Here is a 25,491-nt window from a genome sequence, read left to right as displayed (position 1 = left end):
ATCTTACTGATCTTGATGTAATACTCAGGCTAACTGCTCTTCCTTGCATTACAGCCAGTCCATCACAAAGTCCTGACAAACAGCTGTAAAACACCAAAATGTCCCAGTTTTCAACATTCACTACTAACTTTTCTCGGTTTTCACCACAATTAAAATATTATATTGTACTTCTTTCCAGAACTTAGATGTCCATCATATTTTGTTCCATTCATTGTCCAACCAAATATAAAAACATGAACAATGCATCACGCATCGGAGCTCAACACTGATTTGTCTGTATACTTGTCAATCACTATGTTGTAAAAATATATTGTTTTATATTCGTAAAATATATTTCTTGGGACGTGCACTAAGCGAGCCACCCATTGAAAGCAATGGTAATGCCAAAAATTGTTGTGATCCTAAATGTGTCAGAACAGCCAGCGTAAAGACTGAACAATTTGTTATATGGAGTATATGGAGTAGGTGTAAGATTGCACAAGCCTTGTTGTTCAAAACATGGGAATATGTCCGGCTGTGGTTCTTGAGCTTATTCGAGCTCCATTCCTTGCATCAACTGGCAGTTTAGAGGTCTATTTGGAGGCTGCCCTTACGATGGCAAATGTGTTGCAAAATGCGAGAAGTTGTAGACTTGATGTAAGAGCTTCAAGTCTCAAGAATCTTAAACTTTACATAATTGACTATATGGTTTTGCTCTTTTTATCTTATTGTTTTCTAATTTAGATATTTGTCTCTATATTCTCTGTGTGTGTAGCAACTGACATTTAATTTGCAATGTCTGTTGCAAAATGACAATAAATTAACCTTGACACCTTCAAAAGCTTAAACAGTTTAAACTTTGCCCTGCACATGGTGTTTTTGTTGTGTCAACACACTGAATAAATACATAGAGAAGAGTTACAAAGGTCTGTCCAGGTTAGCTGCTTGCTACACATGAACCTCAGACTGGGATTTCACTTAACATGGCACATGAACGTCAGCGTTTCACTGCACATGCTTTTTAACCCTCTGTTGTCTTTACACTCTTTGCCTTGTTAATGCTAGCCCTGTCACTTATTGTCCACGCTCGACCGTTGCACCCTTTAACCTGGAACATGCTTTTTCTAACAGAGTGCCTTTGCTGTATGACTGACACCACCACTGCACGTGACAAGACAAGAGTGCCAAGCCATTCAGGTTATGAACCCACACCAGGCCTGGAGAGCTGGCCTGGAGGAGAAGCATAATGGATTTGATTTGACCACTACAGGTATGGTACTAATGTGATTTTACAATAATAACAATAATAACACGTCTGTAAAGTGTGAATTACAGTATATGCATATAGTTGTGAATATTGTGGTGAGTCACCTTGTATTGTGAGCTTTTAGGGTCATGATCCAGATTGGGATCCAGACCTCTTTCAGTCTAATCACACACAAGGTGGGTCTCCATAATTAAAATGCTTGAAAATCCTTTGTAAACAGGATCTTATGCAGGCTATGAAGCTCCATTATTATTATGAGTTATGTATTTTCTATCAACGGAAAAGGGAATTGAGCTAAATCCTATCATGCATCATAAATCTAATCTGCTTGCACTGACTGTGGATAACAAACAGCTTACAATGGCAAATTTTTACTTTTTATTTTCTCTTCTACACAGCTGTAAATGCTGTTGTGTTAATTGCTCATGATGTTAAAGAATGGCCTTCTGTCAGACACAATGTATTCTGCTTAAGTGAAGATGGTTTAATAGATCAGTGTTATATCTAATAACTGCAAATTTCATACTTGTTGTTTATATTTTCCTGACATACGTGGGAATTCTAATATCTGAATATCCACGTAAGCTGATAGTCCAGATGATTCATATTCTGTGGTGACCAGAGTTTTATGTTCAGTTGATAGCAGATTCATAAGTGGGAGAAAAAGATCAATGCTTCCCTGTGGACTTTGGTCCTGCGGTCACTCGTGCGGTCAGCACAAAGGAGAGCTTGCATTAATCTTCAAATAATAAGATAATGTGTGTAATGAGAAATGCATTGTTAAAGGCCATACGTCCTAATGAATTTATCTCTTGTGCATACATCACCAATGAAAGTAGACAGAAACAAGCAGTGAATCTACTATATTAGATTAGATTAGTCAGTATTGTTTATTGCTGTGGTTGGATGAGTTCCAAGTGGGCCTAAACTGTAAACCTACTTGATTGTGTAATTATTGTACAATTACTGTACATGAGCTTTTATCACATGAGGGGAAAAAGAAAAGACAACAGTTTGTGGCAGAAAACCTGAGGCTGAATAAAACATGTGCTGATTATTCTTTATTCTGCACATCTTGAGTTTCAGTGAGCTGAGATGCCTTTTCAGTTTCAAAACTACCCAAATGCTTACAGTTTGTGTCATCAGCTAGAGCAACACTAAACCCCTGAACCCCCCACCATCACCCCAACAACGTAAAATAATATTTCCTCTCCGTCATGGTTTGCACATGCCAGATCCCCTAAGCACAGAATACAATGAAAACACATGAAACATGAACATGAAACACAAACATTACAATTTAATTTCTTTGTCTGCAAAAACAGGGTTGGAAAGTGCATTAGAATATATCAAACTCAAGTAAAAGTACTGTTACTAGAATTTTCCTCAAGTAAATTTAAATTTCTTCTGTGAAAATGTACTTTGAGTAAACATTATTGCATAACGTTTTTAAAAAGGATGATTTAATGTATTTCAAGGCTCTCAGGCTTGTTCTTGTGACTTTTGTTTTCACTCACAGGTTTCCCTTGAAATATAGCACAGTAAAGTACTTGAAATGTAAAATACTTTAAGGAGCAGAGTGTAGGATTCAGTTGTATCTAGCTGCGAGGTTTAGAATACCCCTCACCTCACCCCTCCCTCCCAGATATGTAGGAGAAACTATTGAGGCCGGGAAATACACGAAAAATGCATCGGGCCCTCTCTGGAGCCGCTGTTTGGTTTGTCTGCTCTGGGCTGTAGAAAGGTGTAGATGTCGATCTAAAGAGCTCATTCTAACGTTATTTTTAGGTGATTTTCTAAATCTTACAGACCGGTCCTTTAAAATTAAAACAAAGTTAAAATTACTGATTTAGTAGGCAAAAAAAGTGACAGTAGTAACTAGAGTAAATGTAATTTCATTATACCCACCACACTGGGTACAAATCATACATGTGTTTTACCCAAGACATCTGGGTGTTGCAGAAACCAGCGCAGATCATCATGGACTCTTCAGGGAAGGCTCAGAGGGTGAGGCCAGCTGTGGCACCAGCAGCAGCCCCTGATGGTGGCTACTCCTGGTTCATCCTGCTCTCCTGTTTCCAGGTCTTTGGCCTGACATTTGGGGTCATTAAGTCCTTTGGTGTATTCTATGTTGAGATACACCAGTACTTTGAAACCACAGCAACAGGAACATCTTGGATTACCTCTGTTGCGGTGGCTACCATTCATATTGTAGGTAATTATCAAGATCTTTTTCTTTTTTAAAACGCCTGTGTTTATAGGAAAAAACAATATATTGTGTGGGACATCAGTACATGGTTTATACCCTCACTGTCTACAGTATTTCATATCTTTCAAAATCCCTCCACTCTTTTTGACCTTGAGGTCAAAGGCAGATATCGCCACCAGGTGGCTCTCTCCTACATTTTAAAAGACTGTTCAGCTCCATATGCCAGGTCCTTTCTTAATTGCATATAAAACTAATCAGAAAATATCATAAGATTGCTTTTTGATATCCATGACAGTGTGTGGGTAAATTCAATTATTATCTGCTCTAAATGTGGGCCTACTCAGGCAGTGAGTTGGTGGTTAGCAGCGTCGCCTCACAGCTAGAAGATCCCCGGTTCGATCCCACCAGGGGTCTTTCTGTGTGGAGTTTGCATGTTCTCCCTGTGCAGCGTCGGTTCTCCGGCTTCCTCCAACAGTCCAACAGTCCAAAAACATGCTGAGGTTAATTGATAACTCTAAATTGTCCGTAGGTGTGAATGAGCGGTGTGCGTGGTTGTTTGTCTGTATGTCTGTATATGTAGCCCTGTGGTAGGCCGGCGACCTGCCCAGGGTGTCCCCTGCCTTCGCCCGAGAGATGGCTGGGATAGGCTCCAGCCCCCCCGTGACCCTGCAAAGGATTCAGCAGTGTATAGATAATGGATGGATGTTCATGGGGTTCATCAAAGAAAATCTGTTTAATTTTGTAACTTCATGTCTATTTTCACTGAGAATACTAATTTAAGAGAGCATCTTCAGTTATCATCTTTAAAATAAATAGTGCATAACTACACAGTATAATGCAGTTTTGTTGCTCCAAATGGAATTACTGTACGTACATGACCTGAATAGAATCTATATAAATGTCCTATGTGTTCCTCTGCAGCTCCTGTAGCTTCGGCTCTGAGTGCTCGCTTCAGCCATCGCTCTGTAGTGATAATTGGAGGACTGATATGCACCGTAGGAGTTGTGCTTGGGTCTTTTGCTCGTAACCTGATTGAGCTCTATGTAACAGTGGGGTTTCTAAATGGTGAGTGGTTTGGAGCAACATGTACACAACACAAACTCACCAAAGATGACGTTCACTGGTCTCCTTTTCTGCAGGTTTTGGCTATGCACTCACGTGGACCCCCACAGTGACCATGCTGGGCTTGTACTTTGAGAAGAGGCGGCCAGTGGCAAATGCTCTGGCCAGTGCTGGAGAGTGCATCTTTACCTTTGTCCTCACACCTCTGTTCCAGCTTTTGATTGACAGCTACTCCTGGAGGGGCGGTTTGTTAATCCTGGGGGGTCTCCAGCTTAACCTGTGTATTTGCGGGATGCTGCTCAGGCCCCTAAAAGCCACCAGAGACATGACATGTGAGGTCAAAGAAGAGGAGGATGGCTTGTGCCTGGAATTGCTACCAAAAAATGATATCGAGCAGAGCACAACAAACTGCCTAGAGGCGGGGGAGCTGAGAATATCTGATGGGTCGGATCAGAGGACAATTAAAGCATGTCTTGAGGACCCTGAAGAGATACTCAAGTCGACCATAGAAGTACAAGACTCGAGCAACAGGACTAAGAGGGATGAACTAAGGGCCAAAATTCTTCGCTACGTAGATTATACCCTCATCACCAATGCTCAATTCATGGTCTACTCAATGTTTGGCGTGTTTGCTGCACTGGGTTTCTTTGCCCCAGCTCTCTTCCTGGTTCCATATGCTCGCAGTAAGGGGATTGAGGAGTACCAGGCAGCTGCACTCATGTCCATCTCTGCAGTGTTGGACCTGTTCGGAAGGGTGTTCTTTGGCTGGGTGGCAAACTTGAGACTGGTGCAGACAGTACGTTCAGTTTAATAGTTACCAACAACATTTTGAAAATCATATATCTGATAGCAAATGTATGGCTGCGACCATGTATGTTATTATATCAAAGGAAAAGTTTCATTTGGGATATAAGTGCATCCACTTTCTTGCCGGGAGTTGAGTGAGAAGATTGATATCACTACCACGTATGTAGGGCCTGCACTAGCTATAAATCTACAGCCACGAGCCACTTAGCTTAGCTTAGCATCAAGACTGGAATCAGGGGTAAACAGCTAAACTGGCTGCGAAAAAGGTAGAAAATAACAAATCAACCATCCAGCTCACTAATGAATGCATATCTTGTTTGTTTAATCTGTACAAAAGTGTGAAAATGTCATGTTGCCATTTGTCATGGAGCAGTAACTTCTGTTGGCTTCACTGCTAGCCTGGTGACCTCAGAGTAACAACAAAGCTCCAGGAAACCAAGAAGTAGTCTTTCACATACATGCAGGCAGATTTTTAGGCAAAGCCAGGCTAGCTGTTCCTCCCTCCTTTCAGTCTTCATGCTAAGATAAACTGATCCGCTTCTGGTTGAGGCTTCAGGGTCTGATCTGGTCTAACTCTGGGCAAGAACGAGAAGAGGTATATTTTGCAGGATGTCGAATTTTTCCTGTAAAGAAGCAATGTCCTGCCTGAAAAGTGTGTCCAGGTGCAGGAGCTGATGAACAATCCTTCTCCCGTGTCTCTGCTCCTACCAGGTACAGCAGCTGACAGCTTCAGTGACTCTGCTGGGTACCGTGTTACTCCTCTGCCCACTGGCGTCGTCGTTCCCGGAGCTGGTTGCTTTCAGTGCAGCTTACGGCCTTGCGTATGGCGCCACAGTAGCCACCCACATCACTGTGCTGGCTGAGGTTGTGGGCATCCACAGGCTCGGAAGCGCTCTGGGATTCTTCATGCTCATACGCAGTAGTGGAGGCTTGCTCGGACCACCCATTGCCGGTGAGTGAGAAAGATGCTTTGATAGTCAAATGCAAGCAGTGTATCCACTGTGTGTATCAAAAAGACATGGATTTGGGGTTCTTGCTGTAAAATTCCCTGTGATCTGCTCCACCATGCTAACTGGCTGCCCGCTAGAAATCAACAAGAAGCTGCACAGAGCAGAAAAGAAAAGAGTAGAAATGCATTTAATTTACCACATGTTAACATTGCTGTTGGAAAAAGCCCAGACTATTCACTCAAGGTCACAGTGTCATTTCCCTGGACCTAATCTTCCAGCACATTAAATCTCACACAATGGGTGTGCTTACACACTGTTCAGCATTGTAACTACAGCCCAGTGAGCTTATTCAACCAAACTGAGATTTTTATTCCTTCTTGACATGCAGCACCACCCTTCGATTAATCATAAATTTTGCAAATGGTCCATTCCATAGAAGCCAAGGTTTTTATGTTCAGAGAGTGACTGTGAAAAAATGACAGCATCATGATACTTTATGGATGTGTTAATTTCATGGCTGATCGCTTCCTAAAGATTCTTCTTTCCCTTTAAATGGAGTTTCTTCCCCGCTGACTTCCCTCTTGAAATATTGGCATCTTCCAGATATGGTTTTTCAGTATAAAAATTGTCCTTGCCTTGTTTTTTTTCCGTGATTAGCGTAGATTTAGTAAGGAAAATCAGTTAAGCATAATGACTCATCCCCTTATCAAACTATAAGAGTACGCATAATATTCTGTATCCCACCTTTCTTCCAATATACATTTACATACATTTTAAAAACAGACATGTGAAATAAACAAAGAAATAGATGATTTGCTCACTGCCCTCTTTGGTTTGGATGTGCGTGCATATTCCTATATGAAGCCTCCCAAATGTGCCGGCTACTTCTGCAATCTGTTTGCAATTATTTTCATTAACTTATTCTGAAAAATAAAACAAATAGGCAGCTATTAAACTACCATGGCATGTGTGCCTGGTGCTGACATCCAGCAGAATGCAATCTTGTTTAAACCTATACCACAGCCCCGCCAAGCACACTATCCAACAAACATCGGGCATTTGAACCTGATTACTGAGGTTATGACCCAGTTTCAAACACAACTCTAAACAATAGCAGTAAACGCAGCCTGAAAAACACCCAACTTGGCACCGAGACACAGCAGCCGCTGCCAGAAACTGTCTTGCCTCTGAACACAGCCAGCAGTGAATCAGCTGGGGAAACCTCTCCAACAGAGTGGGAAAGTAACACGTTCACATAATTGTGGTTTGGATTCATTTGATGGCTTTAGGGCATTCAATCGTTCGCAACTGGACCTTGTCAGTTCGTCTTAGAAGACGTTTCGCCTCTCATCCGAGCAGGCTTCATCAGTTCGTACGCAACCAGACTAGATAGGACAGCTCTAGTCCAATGCAATGGTGTTAGGTTCAAGTATTTATCCCCTGAGTGAGGCCAACCCCCAAAATCAAGAATGGTATCACTCTATTGTGAGACTCACATCACCCACTGGAACACAAACTAGCACACTCCTTTGAGGATAAAAATGTGCATATTCTGGACAGAGAAGATAGATGGTTTGAAAGAGGAGTACGAGAAGCCATCTATGTCAAGGTTGAAAAACCATCTCTGAACAGAGGGGGAGGTCTGAGACACCACCTCTCTCCCACATACAATGCTGTCCTTTCATCTCTCCCAAAAAGATTTAAAGATTTAGCCTCTGAGGATAAACAACAAAGCCATTCACACATGGCTCCAGGAGCCTCCCAATGACAAAAATGGGACACTAACGAGCTAAACGACTGTCGTTGACATCCAAGGGTTGCACCCCTCCCCGCCTTAATGGGGGGATCGTTTGCCTCACAGTAGAGTGATACCATTCTTGATTTTGGGGGTTGGCCTCACTCAGGGGATAAATACTTGAACCTAACACCATTGCATTGGACTAGAGCTGTCCTATCAAGTCTGGTTGCGTAACAGATGAAGCCTGCTCGGATGAGAGGCGAAACGTCTTCTAAGACAAACTGACGAGGTCCAGTTGCGAACGATTGAATGCCCTAAAGCTTACAATGACCTGGATGAATGAGAATATTCACAGGCACGATTCATTTGATGGTATTTATGGATTTTCAAAAAGGCTGTTTGTGCAACAAAAACAGGGAATGAGAGTGATTTGAGTTGTTTAAGTGTGACAGGCTTTTCAGGCTATTCTTTCAATCTGCAGGAAGGTTAGAAAACTCACTTTTCAACCCCGCCAGCTCAGTCCTTTTCTCCTAATTTGCCTTTTAATATCTCCATTAGTCTCTGTTTAACAAGTTCCTGAAAATCTAATTGGAATTAAAGCAACACCATCACATGTAAACGTTAAATTTAACATAACCTTGCAGGCTGAAACTGACCTCAAGTCAAGTTAAGAGCTAATTAAAGTGAAGGTGGTGTCCTATTTATAACTTAACATGGTCCCTCTGACACAGAGGCTATTTCTAACTTATTTACTCTACTGTTCAGTACTTGGAGCACTTTGAAGACCAGAGGGTTGATGGATGTTGAGGATTCATCAAAGAGTTCTAATTATGTTTCCTTCACGTGAGGACCGGCATAAAATTAATCTTTGTGCAATCCTGTCTTCCTTATCTCTGCTTCAGTCTTTTCAAAACTATCTGTCATTAAATTGAGCCAAAATGCTTCCATAATCATGATATTGCTGTGTTCTGGCCAGCATGGGTGCACTCCAGCCAGGAATCACTGTTGTCATGAGACAGCATTAAAAAATTACAGAAGATGTGACTGTGTCAGAAGCTGCAGATCACTCATGCACTCATCACAAATGCACTTTTCCCTTTAGGATTCTTCATAGACAAGATGAGCGATTACGGAACAGGTTTCCTCATGGCAGGAGTGGCTCTCATTGTCTCTGCGATGTTCCTGCTTCTCCTCCATCAGATGAACCGCAGGGGTCAGGCCTCAGCCACCAAGATGCATGATACGCATACAGACAGGATGGGACAAAGCATCAGCGCTGAAGCCAAAGAGCAGGACGTGACATGAATGAAGGAAAAATAATTCTTGGGCTGATAGACAAGTTGAAAGAGAGATCACAGTCAAAAAATGGAAAATATGGTAACACTTTTCTCATGGGGGGGGGGTTAAAACAGTGGCATTCAGAGGTAGAAAAAGAAATTGTCATGTGAAGAATCATCTGGAGGATCAACTGGGCCTTTTAGAATCAACCTGTGTTTGTCTGCAGGTTAGTGGAGGATTGTAGTCAGTATCTCTGTCTGTCACACAGAGAAAGTGTCTGTTAACAGGGCATTTTGAAATTGATAAATCTTCTAGACCATAGGTGAGGGGTGTCTGACACAAGAGGCAATCCATAAATACAAAAAAGCCACTCAGAAATATCTCTCTCTCTATATATATATATATATATAGATAAATATATATATATATATTTATATATATATAATCTATTTTCTGAGAAAAAGAAAATAAGATAAAAAAAATATTTTTGCTAGAGTAAAAGGCAAGCCACTGTGTCTAGTATTGTGTGTTTGAGGGGGCACGCAGTGATGAAAATGTGGAGCGTCATTACAGCTCGGTGGAATTTGGGTGCCCAACAAGCAGCTTTCACGAAACCACATTCTGACAAAGACCGTGTTATGAAGGCACGTTTTGTGGTGATCGAGCTGAAACCTCATTCAAAAGGACAATTTGTGATTTGTGAACAATGTTATTGTGGAGCTGTTAGTACTGGACAGAGTTAAATTATTCCAACGTCTCTGTCTGTGTGGAATAATTCATAGAGAACCTGACATGGAAACTCAGTAGTGAGATAGATAGTAAGTGTCTGTGTGATCTGGCCTTCAGGGTGGACATTACCAAGAACCTCTCAGAGCTGAACCTCCAGCTCCAGCAGCTTCTCAGCTCTCTGCTTTCAAATGCGAAATCATTTGAAGTGAAATTAAAGCCGTGACAAGTGCAACTGGAAAGAGGAAACACTGTGATCCTACTCTGCAAGAACAAAAGCTGCTATGACACCTAAATATGCTGCTGAGTGTGAAAACTCCTTCAGGCGTTTGGTGAGATGGTGCAGGACATTTTACAGTAAACAAAAGAAAGTGAACATATTTACTCTGCTGTTTAATGTGGAACCAGCTGATTACAACCTACAACATGAAGACATTGAACTGCAAAGCAACAACAAGCTCAAAGCTGTGAACAACAACCTACCTCTGCTGGAGTTCTAGACACTGCATTCATTCATTCATTCTGAGGAGACATGCTTGTTTGTATAAAGAAACACTATTACTGTGAATAGCCTCTTTCAAAAGTGAGCATAAGGAAGACTCAGCTCTGCTCCAGACTAACTGACTCGAACCTGGAAAACTATCATCATCATTATCATCACTACCATCTGATATCAAGTTTCAGCCATCACATCTGAGGGTAGTTTCATATACAGTATGTGTTCAATAATCTAGTATGGAGTTTGAACTCAAAGGATGTTCCAAAAATTGAAATGGCCCTTGACAGGAAAACGGTTCCCCACTCCTGGTTTAGACAGTCACAGTTTGCAGCTGATCTGTCCTCTGTATTATCACAGGTCAAGCACTGAGGAGGAAAGAAAGCAATACCTTACTGATAACAAAATGTGATCAGTTGTTTGCCATAAACAATTTACAATCGCTAATTTCATTTCTAATGTGCATATTGGTTGTTCAAGCTGTGGCAATGAATGTTCTATTAAGGTATTAAATGTTTAAATTGGGGTACTTGAAGTATTTATGCTTTTCTCCTTTCATTTACTTGATGTATTACTGTTTTATTATTTTAGGATATTGTTTTTTCTTAAGTTAAGTCAACAGTAAAAATGCAGGGCAGGGTCTTGCTTTTTTAAAACATGAAACATCAGTTTCAGCCCTCCTGCCTGTACTAGTCATTTTTATACAGTCCATAATAGGTTCATATATTGAACTCACTTTCTGAATGTGAACTGTAATTAATGCGGCCACTTCCCTACAAAGAAAGCTGCAGATACTGTGTAGTTATGTCACTCAAGTGTAAAATGTGTCAGGAATATGGTGGCCATAGAGCATTATGGGATTGCAGAGTCAAAAATGTGACTATGGCTCCCTCCAGTGAGGAGCTACTGATCCTGCAGTTGCTACCGTCACTGCAGGGCTGTGCTGAGAAGTGCAGGTGTATCCACACATTATACCACGGGGAAGATTGGAGAACTTAGAAAGCAGACCAAACAACCAAATTACAGTAAGTTACATCTGTTCACACTGGATGCAGTGTTCTTTGCTGCTGAGTGTTCTTTGCTGCTGAGAGTAAAACGTAAAATATATGAAGGATGTTCCTATTAAATTACAAGCAGATAGAAAAAATCTGAAGTGTTAAATTACATTGCTGGAAGAATAAAACAACTTCTAAATGGTTCAGTGAAGTCGATGCAGCCTGAAAGCCATTCTTGTCCTCTGCTGCAGAATTTTTGGTATGTGCAACCATCAAGAAAACTAACTTTCATAACCCCGAATCAACGAGAGGCACCCGATAAACATCTTCAGCCTGGTGTAATTCAGCTATAAGAAAAATAAATAAACATGTCACTCTGCATAAATCAGCATAACAAACTGTAAACCAAGATTCACAAACAGTGGCCCACACTGGAACCCCCTCCCCCTAGCTAACAGACACGAGGCGCACACACACTCATAGACATGTGCACACACCAAAGGAAAGAAACTGCACAAAAGAAAACTTGCCACAACAAGAGAGCTGGTCACAAAGTACCACAAGCCTTTGATATGCCAGACAGGAACAAAGACATAATCCATGTTTCATCAAAACTCTACATGAAAAGCAAACACAACCACACACACACACACACGTACACACTGTATGTCATGGTTGACTGGCAAGAGAGTCAAGAGGCCACCTATTATCAGGGAAAGGAAGACTGTCGGTTCAAAACTATCAGAGGATTTCCGATCCAGTACACCTAAAATCTACTGTTGCTTGATACATGAGGAAGTTTAGCCTTTTAATTGCATATCAGCCTGCCTGAAATCCCTAAACCCTTATTAACACACTGTCTGTGCTGCACATGAAAGGAATCACATGTATGTCTGACTGAGCACCAAACCAAACAGGCAGAGTGGACAACATTTACTTTAATGTATTAAGATATTTGTCTTGGCTTAGTCTGCCTTTAAAAACAATTTAACATCTTCTGTGATTCTGGAGGGAAGTTTGACCCCTGATGAAATCCCAGTCATCATCATCAGGGTTTATTTTTTTCATTCGTATCATTACTATTGCTAATAGAATGCCTGTTTTACAACCCGGAAATGTGGAGTTTGAAAGCTGGGAGGGTCTTATGAAAGATTCTGTTGAGTTGCATCATGGGAAATGTAGGATACAGCTGCTTTGATTTTGACCTTCTTTTTAAAAAGTCTGTCTCCTGTGAGCCCCCCGTTCTTTAATAAAGAGACACACACTGACTATGATCCTTGTCCATATCCAGGAAGCTTGAGAACTGGTGAGACAAGTCCGTCTGCTTTAACTTCTAGCAACTAAGTGGGACTATTTCAGTCTGACCTAGCCCACAGCCCACTGCATGTGTGGGAGAGAGGAGCAGCAGTGACATGGGCCCGTCTCAGTTTGACCTGCTCAACATCAACTCCAATAAAGCAGAAAGCATAGGAAGAGCTTTGAAGTCTAACAGCACTTACTGAAGGGCCTCCTGGTCACTTTGACCCCACAGTGGAACCCCTGGGCTCAGGGTCGCTATAGAAAGAGCTGAAATAGTTTCTCGATTTTTTTTTCTTTTTTCTTCTTTTTTTATTTGTCGACCTTGCTCCCAGGGGTCATGTTGAGGAATGCTGCACAGCTACCTGAGTTCAAAGCGCTCAGTAGCTGGGACGAGAGCGAAGAGAGGTGAGAAGAGGAAGAGGAGGAGGGCGAGGAAAGAGGGAGAAACTGAAATTGGGCATAAGAGAGGAGAGAAAAGGGATGATAACTGCGTACGAAACAGGAGAAAGCAGCTGTGAGAAAGGTGGGAGATGAAAACATGAGGAGGAAAACTAAAAACTGAGGAGGTGCACAAGAGGGGACAGGAACAACAGGCAATTTCCAGTTGAAAAAAAGGGGAGGGAGAATAAAAAAACCTGAGGAATGTGAGGAAAGAGACGGAGAATGACAGAGAAGAAACAGTTACTGTACACCGAGGAACCGTCTGAGCTAGCAGTGCAGTCAGACTTTGTGATGGTTAGGAAGAAGGACAATTATACAGGGATGACAGTGTCATGAAGGGGAAGCAGTTTAACCTCCTCACTGAAAAGAAAAGAGACGCACATGGTGCCAATGAGGAATGATCAGACTGACTGCAGGGAGTTTAGCTTTATGAGCATTGCCGGTGATTAGACCCGCTGAAGGTAGAGATGCACGCTGCATTGCACATGGACAGTCTTATGTAAATACAGCCTGTGTCATGTCCCGCCGTGTCTGATGTGTCTGTTCACAGTGTTTAGTCTTGTCGGGCACTTCCTCTTTTATTGTGAAACCCTAACTCTCCTCTTGTTTCAGACCCTGACTTCCTGATGTGCTTCCCGCTTGTCTGATTGTCTGCCCCGCCCTGATTGTCTCCACCTGTTCATTGTTACCTCATGTATATATAGTCCGAGTCTCCCTTTGTCTTGTGCCAGATTGTCTTGTTCGTCATGTGCTCCCTGTATCTCGTCTTGCTATCAGTCCTGCTAAAAGTACCTTCGTAGTCTATTGTCTTGATTATCGTAGTGTCCTTAGTTCTCCTTTTTGAAAGCCTTGGCGTTTTTTGTTCTTGTTTCTGACACTACCTCTGAGCCCTGAGTTTGCCTGTATTGTCCTTTGCTTTTTGTAAATAAATCAGCCATAGTGCTCGCCTTTTGTTGGAACTGTGTTTGGTCTCCTGCCTTTGAGTCCTGACTCCTTCGAGCCCTTGGGCCTTTCAGTACAATCTGGCCAATTATTGACTCAGCGGAGCCAAACCAATTCTGGAATGCCCTGTCTGCCCAAGGAAGTCTCCTCCATCAACATGAGGATCAACTCAGGAGCATTCAACAGGGGGTCAAGGCACTCGCCGACAGACAACAGGAGCTTCAACACACGGTCATGAGTCAGGTAAATCTACTCACCGATCAACTCCTGAAAATCAGTAATCGTTTGGACGATTCCCCTCAGAGTCATTCTGCCGTGACCCACGCCGAACCAGCGCCCAGTGCTCCACCAATCAGCAGTCCGATCCAGGGAGCCCCACGCCTCGCCTCCCCAGATAAATTCTCCGGAGACTCCGGGGATTGCCGGGCCTTTCTGATTCAGTGCGACCTCCACTTTAAACATTATCCGGGTGCGTATCAAACTGAACCTGCTAAAGTCGCATTCATAATCTCGCACCTCACAGGGAGGGCAGCAGCCTGGGCTACTGCTGAGTGGGCCAGAGGGTCAGCCTTGTGTCATGATGCTAAGGTTTTTTCTAAAACAATAACAACTATTTTTGACCATTAGTCCCCAGCCAAGGACGCATGTCGAGCGCTACTGTGCTTGCGGCAGGGACGCTGCCGTGTGGTAGACTATGCCATCGACTTCCGCAGACTTGCAGCCGACAGTGGCTGGAATGGCCCAGCTCTGAATGACGCCTTCATCCACGGACTCTCGGACGCCATAAAGGACCAACTCGCCCCGTTGGAGCTGCCGCCCGACCTGGAATCCATCATCTCGACCGCTGTTCGCATAGACTCACGGCTATGCGAGCGGGAGCGAGGTCGCCGAAGGGAGGCTTTCCCCATGACAGAGGGTTGGAGAGGTCGTCCAGGTATTGCAGGGGGACAGCGTACCCCTCCTCTGCGGGATCGGAATCTTAATCCGATACCGCCATCTCCTGGTCTCAAAGAACCGATGCAGGTGGGTAGGACAAAATTGAGTCAGGAGGAAAAGATGAGACGCGTCACAGCAAAGGCGTGCTTCTACTGCGGGGAGCAGGGCCACCAAGTGATAAACTGTCAGGTAAAAGACAGGGCTCACCAGCTGAAAGGAGGGAGGTGGTGAGCCGTGCTAATGACTTGTCTAAACCTCCCCGCATATTGACCAGAGTAATTCTGCGAGCCAATAACCAGCTGATAGAGCTAGAAGCCCTCATAGATTCAGGGGCTGATGATAACTTTATGGACTGGAAATTAGCCAGAAAATACCAGATTGGGGTTATAAAACTGTCCAAACCTCTCAACGCCAGTGCCTTAAACGGCAGATTCCTTTTCCAAATAACTCATATCACGGAGAACTGTGAATTGACTGTCGATGCGACGCATTAAGAGACTATTTGTTTTCATTTATTTAATTCTGCCCATCACCCCCTCATTTTAGGCTACCCCTGGCTTAAGAACAACAACCCTCAAATAGACTGGGCAACGGGGAAAATCCAGGGGTGGGGGGGGGGAAGCAAGAGTAATGTGTTTTCTGAGTCTGTTCACAGTCATGACCCTCCAAAGCAGAGTTCGGTCCGGCCAGCAGAGGGAGCGGAGGAGCGTTATCCCGATTTGGCTAAAGTGCCAGAATGCTACTGGGATCTCAAGGAAGTTTTCAATAAAGAGAAAGCCACCTCTCTGCCGCCTCGTCGGGCTTCTGATTGCCCCATTGATCTACTTCCAGGTGCTCCTATCCCCAAGGGTTGGCTCTACTCCCTCTCTGGACCGGAACGTAAGGCCATGGACGACTACATTCAGACGTCACTGAAAGCCAGCATCATCCGTCCTTCCTCGTCTCCTGCTGGAGCGGGTTTTTCTTTGTGGAGAAGAAAGACGGGTCCCTCCGACCTTGTATTGATTACAGTGCCTTAAATGATATCACAGTAAAAAATCATTACCCTCTGCCTTTAATGAACACTGTATTTGAACTTTTGCAACTGGCTCGCTGGTTCACAAAGCTAGATCTCCGGAACGCTTACCACCTGATTCGCATCCGTGAGGGGGATGAGTGGAAAACCGGGTTCAATAACCCCAGCGACCACTATGAGTACTTGGTCATGCCCTTCGGACTCACCAACGCGCCTGCAGTGTTCCAGGGGTATGTGAATGATGTGCTTAGAGTCTATCTGAATGACTTTGTTTTCGTCTATTTAGACGATATATTGATCTTCTCCCTGGACATAGACTCACATAAGCGCCACACACGGCAGGTGTTGTCCTGCCTACTGGAACACCATTTGTATGTGAAAGCGGAGAAATGGGAATTTCACAGCAACCAAGTTGGGTTTTTGGGTTATGTTATCTCTGAGAACCAGATCCAGATGGACCCAGAGAAGGTGAGCGCGGTAGCAAATTGGCCAGTTCCATCCAACCGTAAGAAACTGCAGCAGTTTCTCGGTTTTGCCAACTTTTACCGCAAATTCATCCGCAACTTCAGTACAGTTGTGTCACCGCTCCACCAACTAACTTCTGCTAAGTCCGTTTTTCAGTGGTCCTCTGAAGCTGGAAACGCCTTTCAGCGTCTAAAGTCTGCCTACACCTCAGCACCCGTTCTCACCGTTCCCGATCCACAGCGGCAGTTCATAGTCGAAGTTGACGCATCTAATGAGGGAGTGGGGGCGGTCCTATCCCAGCGTAACGCACAGGATAACCGGATTCATCCCTGTGCCTTCCTATCCCGTAAGTTGTCACCTGCAGAAAGAAGGTATGATGTGGGAAACAGAGAGCTACTAGCGGTGAAAACAGCCTTAAAGGGAATGGAGACATTGGCTGGAGGGGGCTGAGCACCCGTTTGTGGTACTCACAGATCATAAGAATCTTGAATACATCAAAAAAGCTAAAAGACTGAATTCTAGACAGGCATGCTGGGCCCTTTTTTTTAGCCGGTTTCGGTTTAGTATTTCATTTCGTCAAACGTCAAACCCGATGCTTTGTCTCGATTGTACGAACCGGAACCGGTCGCCAAGGAACCAGAGGCCATCCTACCACTGAACTGTGTGGTAGGTGGGGTTTCGTGGCAAATAGAAAAAGATGTGCAACAGGCCAATGAGGGATTAGAGTCCCCAGCAGGGTGTCCCAGCGATCAGTTGTTCATACCGGCTCAGCTGCGGTCCCAAGTAATTCAATGGGCACACACATCTTTGCTTACCTGTCATCCTGGGGTCAAACGCACATTATAAGTGGTACGTCAAAGGTTCTGGTGGCCGACATTGAGAAGTGATGTTCCTGAATATGTTCGGGTTTGTGAAGTATGTTGCAGAAACAAGACGCCCAAGCAGAATCCGATGGGACTCCTCCAGCCCTTGGCTGTGCCCCAAAGACCCTGGACCCACCTTTCTATCGATTTCGTGACCGGACTACCCCCTTCCCGAGGTAACACGACCATACTTACTGTGGTAGACCGTTTCTCCAAAATGACTCATTTCATTGCCCTGGCTAAACTCCCCTCAGCCAAATGTAACACTTCTGGAGTAGTTACAGTATACTAGGACCAATGCTAGGTTCGACTACTGGAGCAGCGATAGATGTCAGGTGCATTAATAACTACAGACCAGAGAATAAGGTAATTCACAAGTAAATGTCTTTATGTAAATCCTTTGATTGTCCCGAATGGTTAATCAGATGTCTGTGAGAATCCACTGCAGTTTGGCAGAGAAATATGGATCAATCCTACCAGTTTCTTGATGAAACCACACAACGTCCAGCAGAGGGCGCTTGCTTCTGTGTGATGCACAATTCAAGGAGTCCCTGGGTGGCTCGCCATCTTGTTTCATACACGTGAAAATCCAACTCCAGTATTCGCTCTGAAGTTCTGGTCCAAACCTTAATGGCCAAGTCCCGTTTGGCAATGTGTACAACATCACCAAGTCTCGGACCGGTAAAAAAACAAAAATGACTCTTTCAAAGTACAAAAATAGCTTTAAATACTCTTTTACTCGGCTTTTCTCTATTTTTTCTTAAGTTAAGTTTTCTTTAGTTTAAGCAGCAGCTCTGCAAAGACTATCTGCGTATCTCCCTCCTTCAAAAGCAGGAAGAGAGAAAACAACCCGCTTGGCTGTGGCAAGTCACATGAGCCACGTTGCGACGCAACTCTTCAAAATAAGAGTCTAAACACAATTTTTAAATAAAAATAAAAGTAACATGAATTTACACGTTTTTAATTCTTAAATGTTAAATCATGAATTACAGCATTGCTGACAATTCTTATAATTTTTTAACCATGTTAATCTATTTATTGTCTATTTATAATTTACCACTAATCGCTTATTTATCACTTTTATCAAAATGTATTTCCTATTGGCTGTATTTATTAACAGGCTTTTATTTAGTGAGGCTTTGTAACCAGGGTTACACTCTCCCCACTTAAATCTATGCAAGTCCCTTTGCATAATGCATAGTTTAGACTACTTGGATCTCATGGACTTTAATAGAGTTAGTTACAGCTTCACTTAAGCTCTGGAACAAAGACTGAACTATGCTAACAAGAGGATTCCCCAACTGAGGGTAGGTTTAGAGTTTGGGCTTTGTTCTCTCTCTTCCGAAGATCGTCTGACAGCTTGTTCTGTCTCAAAATCATGTTCTGTGTTGTCATTGTTCACAGGTTGGTCTCCGTTCATTTCAATATGAGGTTGACTTGTTTCCTCGTTTGAATCTGGTGCATTGTCCATCTCATCTTGGTGTGTTGGTGGTTCAGGTTCAGGTGCATTCTCTGTTTCAAGTGTGTCTGCCGTTCCCATCACTTCCATGCCCTCTGGAGCATTATCAGGAAATGTAGCATCACCAGGCTCACCGTGGTCTTCCCCGGACCAACGTGACTAGCAGATCTCTCCAAATCAGTCTCTCCAGGAGCACCAGACAGTCCTGAGGGTCCAGCAGGTCCTGGGGCTTGAGCATTGTCTGATTTGGGTTGCTCAACAGCAGGGTTTGAACGACTTTTGGGAGGAAGGACTACTTCATAAGTCTCAAGGGACCTCAAGATCCCCCTGGGAGGACTTGGAAGGTAATACAAAGGGTAGTTATCCTCTTCCTCAGAGTTGTACTCGAACTCAGGTTCGTCAGGATCAGTTATAGGGTGTTGACGTGTGCTTGGCCGTCGTGGTTTTTCTTGGACTGCGGGAGGATTTTCAGGGACAGTTGGCAAGAACCCGCATGGTAACAAAAGGTTTCTGTGAAGAGTTCTGGTGGAACCATGTTGGCGCTCAGGTTTGACTGTATATACAGGTAGGTTGTCCTTTTGACCTACAACCACATGAACAATGGACTCCCACTTATGGGCCAACTTGTGTTTACCCCTAATCCGAACATTCCTCACAAGCACACGATCGCCAACATCCAGGACAGATTCAGTTACATTTTTGTCATATCTGATTTTATTCCGTTCAGCAACTTTGGCAGCATTTTTGGTAGCCAGTTGGTAACTCTCTTGGAGGTGAGATTTGAGGGCTTTGACGTACTGTGAGTGAGAGTGTTGCTGACGATGGTTCAGAGGGACATTGAAGGCAAGGTCTATTGGTAGTCTAGGCTGCCTACCAAACATTAACTCGTAAGGCGTAAACCCTGTACTTTCATGTTTGGTGCAGTTATACGCGTGCACGAGTGGTTTAACAAAGTCACGCCAATGACTCTTGTCTTCGTCGTTGAGCGTACCCAGCATGTTTAATAAAGTTCTATTAAACCTTTCCACAGGGTTTCCCCTGGGGTGGTAGGGTGAAGTTCTGACTTTTTGTATTCCAGCAAGATCACACAGCTCTTTGATGGTTTTTGATTCAAAGTCAGCCCCTTGGTCACTGTGCAACTTCTCCGGAAAACCGTAGTGGGTGATGAAGTTTTCCCACAGGGCTTTGGCTACAGTCCGAGCCTTTTGGTTCGGAGTAGGAGTTGCTACAGCGTACTTTGTGAAAAAGTCTGTGATTACAAGGACATCCTTTGCATACTGCGATCTGGTTCGATGGTCAAGAAGTCAATACAGACTAACTCGAGAGGTCTGATGACTTGAATGTTTACTAGAGGCGCTGCCTTCTCTGGCAGAGTTTTTCTGCAAATGAACCTGCTACAGCTTTTGATCTTTTGCTCAATATCTGAGGCCATTTTTGGCCAGAAAAATCTGGTGCGGGTTAAGTCAAGAGTCCGGTCAAAGCCGAGATGACCCATGTCATCGTGAAGGCTTTTTAACACAATAGGTCTCAGGCATTCAGGAAGAATGAGTTGATGCTGGGTTCCTTCACCTACTTGCCTCTTTCGGTACAAAATCCCATTTTGGAACTCAAGTTTGTTTAGTTCACGCAGAAGGATGGAAAGTTGCGGAATTTCTTGACGTACAATAGGGGGACATGTTTCACCTGTTTCAAGCTGGTGTATGATTTCATTGATAGCAGGATCATTTCTTTGACTTTGTCTCAACTCTTCTTCTGACATGCTTGGAATGACAGGAAAAGTGTCACACTGCTCAAAACTGTCAGGAATAGCATTAGCAGACATGGACAGGGATGTTACAAGTGGGCAGGTAAACACATTGTGGTCTATATCAAGAGACTGGAGGACTAGGTGTTTTTCACAGATTGCACTGACAGCATGAGGAGGAACGTGAGTGAAAGGATCTGTGCCAGGTAAGTGGCGTTGTACAAACTGACGGATTCGCTCTTGCTCCTTAAGGGAGACAAGGTCATTTACTGGTTCTGCGTGTGGACGCATCCACGTTTTGTTTGCCTGCTCTGTACCGAAGCTGGAACTCAAAAGAGGACGGGGCGGACAACCAGCGATAACTTGTCGCATCTAGCTTAGCGGTGGTCAAAATGTAAGTTAAAGGGTTGCTGTCTGTTATTACTGTGAAAGGACTGCCATATAAGTAGTCACAAAACTTTTCCGTTACAGCCCACTTGAGGGCAAGGAACTCGAGCTTGTGGGCAGGGTAACGGCTTTCACTCCTCGATAGTCCTCTGCTCGCGTATGCGATTACACGCATCTCTCCCTCCTGCTCTTGATAAAGAGCGGCTCCTAACCCGGTTGGACTCGCGTCAGTATGTAATACATAAGGCAACTTGTGATTGGCAAAACCTAACACGGGGGCAGTAGTTAGCTTGTCTATTATCGTCTTGAATGCTTGTTGACAACTCTCTGTCCATCGCTCCCTGAAAGGAGCTTTTGGCTCGAAATACTGGACATTGTTTGACTTAGGTCTACTTAGTTCTCAGTGGTGGGTATCCAGCCGTCAGACTGGTAAGGGGTTTGACGATTTTGGAAAATCCATCCATCCATCCATTCTCTTCCGCTTATCTGGGGCCGGGTCGCGGGGGCAGCAGTCTAAGCAGGGAGGCCCAGACTTCCCTCTCCCCAGACACTTCCTCCAGCTCTTCCGGGGGGACCCCGAGGCGTTCCCAGGCCAGCCGAGTGACATAGTCCCTCCAGCGTGTCCTGGGTCTTCCCCGGGGCCTCTTCCCGGTGGGGCATGCCCGGAACACCCTCCCAGGAAGGCGTCCAGGAGGCATCCGTTGAAGATGCCCGAGCCACCTCAGCTGGCTCCTCTCGACGTGGAGGAGCAGCGGCTCTACTCTGAGCTCCTCCCGAGTGACAGAGCTCCTCACCCTATCTCTAAGGGAGCGCCCCGCCACCCTGTGGAGGAAACTCATTTCAGCCGCTTGTATCCGAGATCTCGTTCTTTCGGTCATGACCCAAAGTTCATGACCATAGGTGAGGGTAGGAACGTAGATTGACCGGTAAATCGAGAGCTTTGCCTTTCGGCTCAGCTCCTTCTTCACCACGATGGACCGGTACAATGACCGCATTACTGCTGCCGCCGCACCGATCCGCCTGTCAATCTCACGCTCCATCCTTCCCTCACTCATGAACAAGACCCCAAGATACTTGAACTCCTCCACTTGAGGCAGGAGCTCTCTTCCAACCCAGAGGGGACAAGCCACCCTTTTCTGGTCGAGAACCATGGCCTCGGACTTGGAGGTGCTGATTCTCATCCCAGCCGCTTCACACTCGGCTGCAAACTGCCCCAACACATGCTGGAGGTCCTGGTTCGAAGAAGCCAACAGGACAACATCATCCGCAAAAAGCAGAGATGAGATCCTGTGGTCCCCAAACCAGATTCCCTCCGGCCCTTGGCTGCGCCTAGAAATTCTGTCCATAAAAATAATGAACAGAACCGGTGACAAAGGGCAGCCCTGCCGGAGTCCAACATGCACTGGGAACAAGTCTGACTTACTGCCGGCAATGCGAACCAAGCTCCTGCTCCGGTCATACAGAGACCGGACGGCCCGTAGCAAAGGGCCCCGGACTCCATACTCCCGAAGCACCTCCCACATAATGCCACGAGGGACACGGTCGAATGCCTTCTCCAAGTCCACAAAACACATGTGGACTGGTTGGGCAAACTCCCATGAACCCTCGAGCACCCTGTGGAGGGTGTAGAGCTGGTCCAGTGTTCCACGGCCAGGACGAAAACCGCATTGTTCCTCCTGAATCCGAGGTTCGACTATCGGCCGAATTCTCCTCTCCAGTACCCTGGAATAGACTTTACCAGGGAGGCTGAGGAGTGTGATCCCCCTGTAGTTGGAGCACACCCTCCGGTCCCCCTTTTTGAATAGAGGGACCACCACCCCGGTCTGCCAGTCCAGGGGCACTGTCCCCAACTGCCATGCGATGTTGCAAAGGCGTGTCAACCAAGACAGCCCGACAACATCCAGAGACTTGAGGTACTCAGGGCGGATCTCATCCACCCCCGGGGCCTTGCCACCGAGGAGCTTCCGAACTACCTCGGTGACCTCAGCCTGAGTGATGGATGAGCCAGCCTCTGGGTCCCCAGCCCCTGCTTCCTCTACGGAAGGCGTGGCAATGGGATTGAGGAGATCCTCAAAGTACTCTTTCCACCGCCCGACAATATCCCCAGTCGAGGTCAACAGCTCCCCACCTCCACTGTAAACAGTGTTGGCAGGGTACTGCTTCCCCCTTCTGAGGTGCCGGACGGTTTGCCAGAATATCTTTGTGGCCGACCGATAATCCTCCTCCATGGCCTCCCCGAACTTTTCCCATACCCGAGTTTTTGCTTCAACAACTGCCCGTGCCGCAGCACGCTTGGCCTGCCGGTACCTGTCAGCTGCCTCAGGAGTCCCACAAATCAACCAGGCTCGATAGGACTCCTTCTTCAGCTTGACGGCATCCCTTACTTCTGGTGTCCACCACCGGGTTCGGGGATTGCCGCCACGGCAGGCACCAGAGACCTTACGGCCACAGCTCCGAACAGCTGCGTCAACAATGGAGGTGGAGAACATGGTCCATTCGGACTCAATGTCTCCAACCTCCCTCGGGATTTGGTCAAAGCTCTCCCGGAGGTGCGAGTTGAAAACTCCTCTGACAGAGGGTTCCGCCAGACGTTCCCAACAGACCCTCACTACCCGTTTGGGCCTGCCAAGTCTGTCCAGCTTTCTCCTCTGCCAGCGGATCCAGCTCAACACCAGGTGGTGATCAGTTGACAGCTCAGCCCCTCTCTTCACCCGAGTGTCCAAGACATACGGCCGAAGGTCAGATGACACGATGACACAACCGAGCGTTGAAGTCCCCCAGTAGAACGACAGAGTCCCCAGTCGGAGCACTTTCCAGCACCCCTCCCACAGATTCCAAGAAGGGTGGGTACTCTACACTGTTGTTCGGCCCGTAGGCCGAAACAACAGTGAGGCACCTGTCCCCAACCCGAAGTCGTAGGGCAGCAACCCTCTCGTTCACCGGGGAAAACTCCAACACATGGCGGCTAAGGTGGGGAGCTATAAGCAAGCCCACACCGGCCCGCCGCCTCTCACCGCGGGCAACTCCAGAGTAGAAGAGAGTCCAGCCTCTCTCAAGGAGTTGGGTTCCAGAACCCAGGCTGTGCGTGGAGGTGAGCCCGACTATCTCTAGCCGGTACCGCTCAACCTCCTGCACTAGCTCGGGCTCCTTCCCCCCCAGCGAGGTGACATTCCATGTCCCCATTGCCAGATTCCAGGGATTGGGCCGCCGGGGCCCCCGCCCACGACTGCTACCCAATTCCCACCGCATCGGCCCCTTCTGATCCCTCCTGCGGGTGATGGGCCTACTGGAGGGCGGGCCCACGTCGCTCCTTCGGGCTCGCCTGCGAGCCCCAACCCCAGGCCTGGCTCCAGGGTGGGGCCCCGGTAACGCCAATCCGGGCGACGTAATGGTCCTTGTTTTATTTGTTTTCATAGGGGCTATGGAACCGCTCTTCGTCTGACCCATCACCTAGGACCTGTTTGCCTTGGGAGACCCTACCAGGGGCAATTAGCCCCAGACAACATAGCTCCTAGGATCATCTGAGTACTCAAACCCCTCCACCACAATAAGGTGGCAGTTCAAGGAGGGGAGGGGTTTTGGTTTTGGATTTTGGAAAAGTCTTTGATAAACCTTCTATAATATCCTTGGCCATGTTTTTAAGGCTGCAACTTTTTCTGTGTCTGTTTCAACACCACGCTGGGAGACAATGTGCCCTAAGTACCTCACAGATGTCTGGAAAAATTTGGGTTTCATGTTGTTCTAGGGTGTCGGAGAAAACGATAAGGTCGTCCAGGAAGACCAAGACTTCCTTAAGGTTGATGTCACACATACATTTCTCCATCAGCCTTTGAAATGTACTTGGAGCGTTCGTTGTGCCCTGGGGCATTCTGTTGAACTCAAAGAACCCCATCGGACATATGAAGGCTGTCTTGTGCTTGTCTGTCTCATCGACCTCAATCTGGTAGTACCCACTTTTGAGGTCAAGGCCCGAAAACCATTTCGATCCAGAAAGGGCTGAGAACGCCTCTTTCAAATTAGGAAGCGCATAGGCGTCTTTGATTGTGTTCAGGTTCAACTTTCGATAATCGACGCAGAGTCTTATGTCTCCATTTTTCTTCCGTACCACCACTATTGGTGAGGAAAATGGTGACTCGGACTCGCGGATTATTCCTGCCTCACTCAGTTCCTGCAAATGCCTCCGTACCGCATCGACATCTTGTGGTCGTATGGGACGGGGTCTGTGCTTAAAGGTTTGATTTGGTGCTTCACTTGGTTAGTGCAACCGAAATCTGTATCATGTAGTGCAAAAACCTCTGGCATAGCACTCAGCTTCTGTACAATTCGCTCTTTCCATTCTGCAGGGACTGGAGGATCAGCAAAGTTGAGATTGAGCTTGGTGGCATTTGAGCTGGAAGAAGGCTCAGACTGCTGTGGGATATGACTGTTTGGCA

General features: G+C 45.6%; 1 protein-coding gene across 1 annotated transcript; it reads left to right on the top strand.

The window, feature by feature from the left end:
* Positions 1 to 3,175: 3,175 nt before the first annotated feature.
* Positions 3,176 to 9,317, top strand: si:dkey-246g23.4 (uncharacterized protein LOC559426 homolog). The gene is made up of 5 exons (XM_041938528.1): positions 3,176 to 3,461; positions 4,377 to 4,520; positions 4,595 to 5,313; positions 6,036 to 6,276; positions 9,115 to 9,317. Exons 1-5 carry the CDS (start codon positions 3,176 to 3,178, stop codon positions 9,315 to 9,317), a joined length of 1,593 nt encoding a protein of 530 aa, XP_041794462.1.
* Positions 9,318 to 25,491: the final 16,174 nt, after the last annotated feature.

This window comes from Chelmon rostratus, chromosome 6 (assembly GCF_017976325.1).
Source record: "Chelmon rostratus isolate fCheRos1 chromosome 6, fCheRos1.pri, whole genome shotgun sequence".
In the NCBI taxonomy this organism is placed as follows: domain Eukaryota; kingdom Metazoa; phylum Chordata; class Actinopteri; order Chaetodontiformes; family Chaetodontidae; genus Chelmon; species Chelmon rostratus.
The sequence above is the reverse complement of the archived record's forward strand: the minus strand, read 5'-3'. Positions and strand labels throughout refer to the sequence as shown.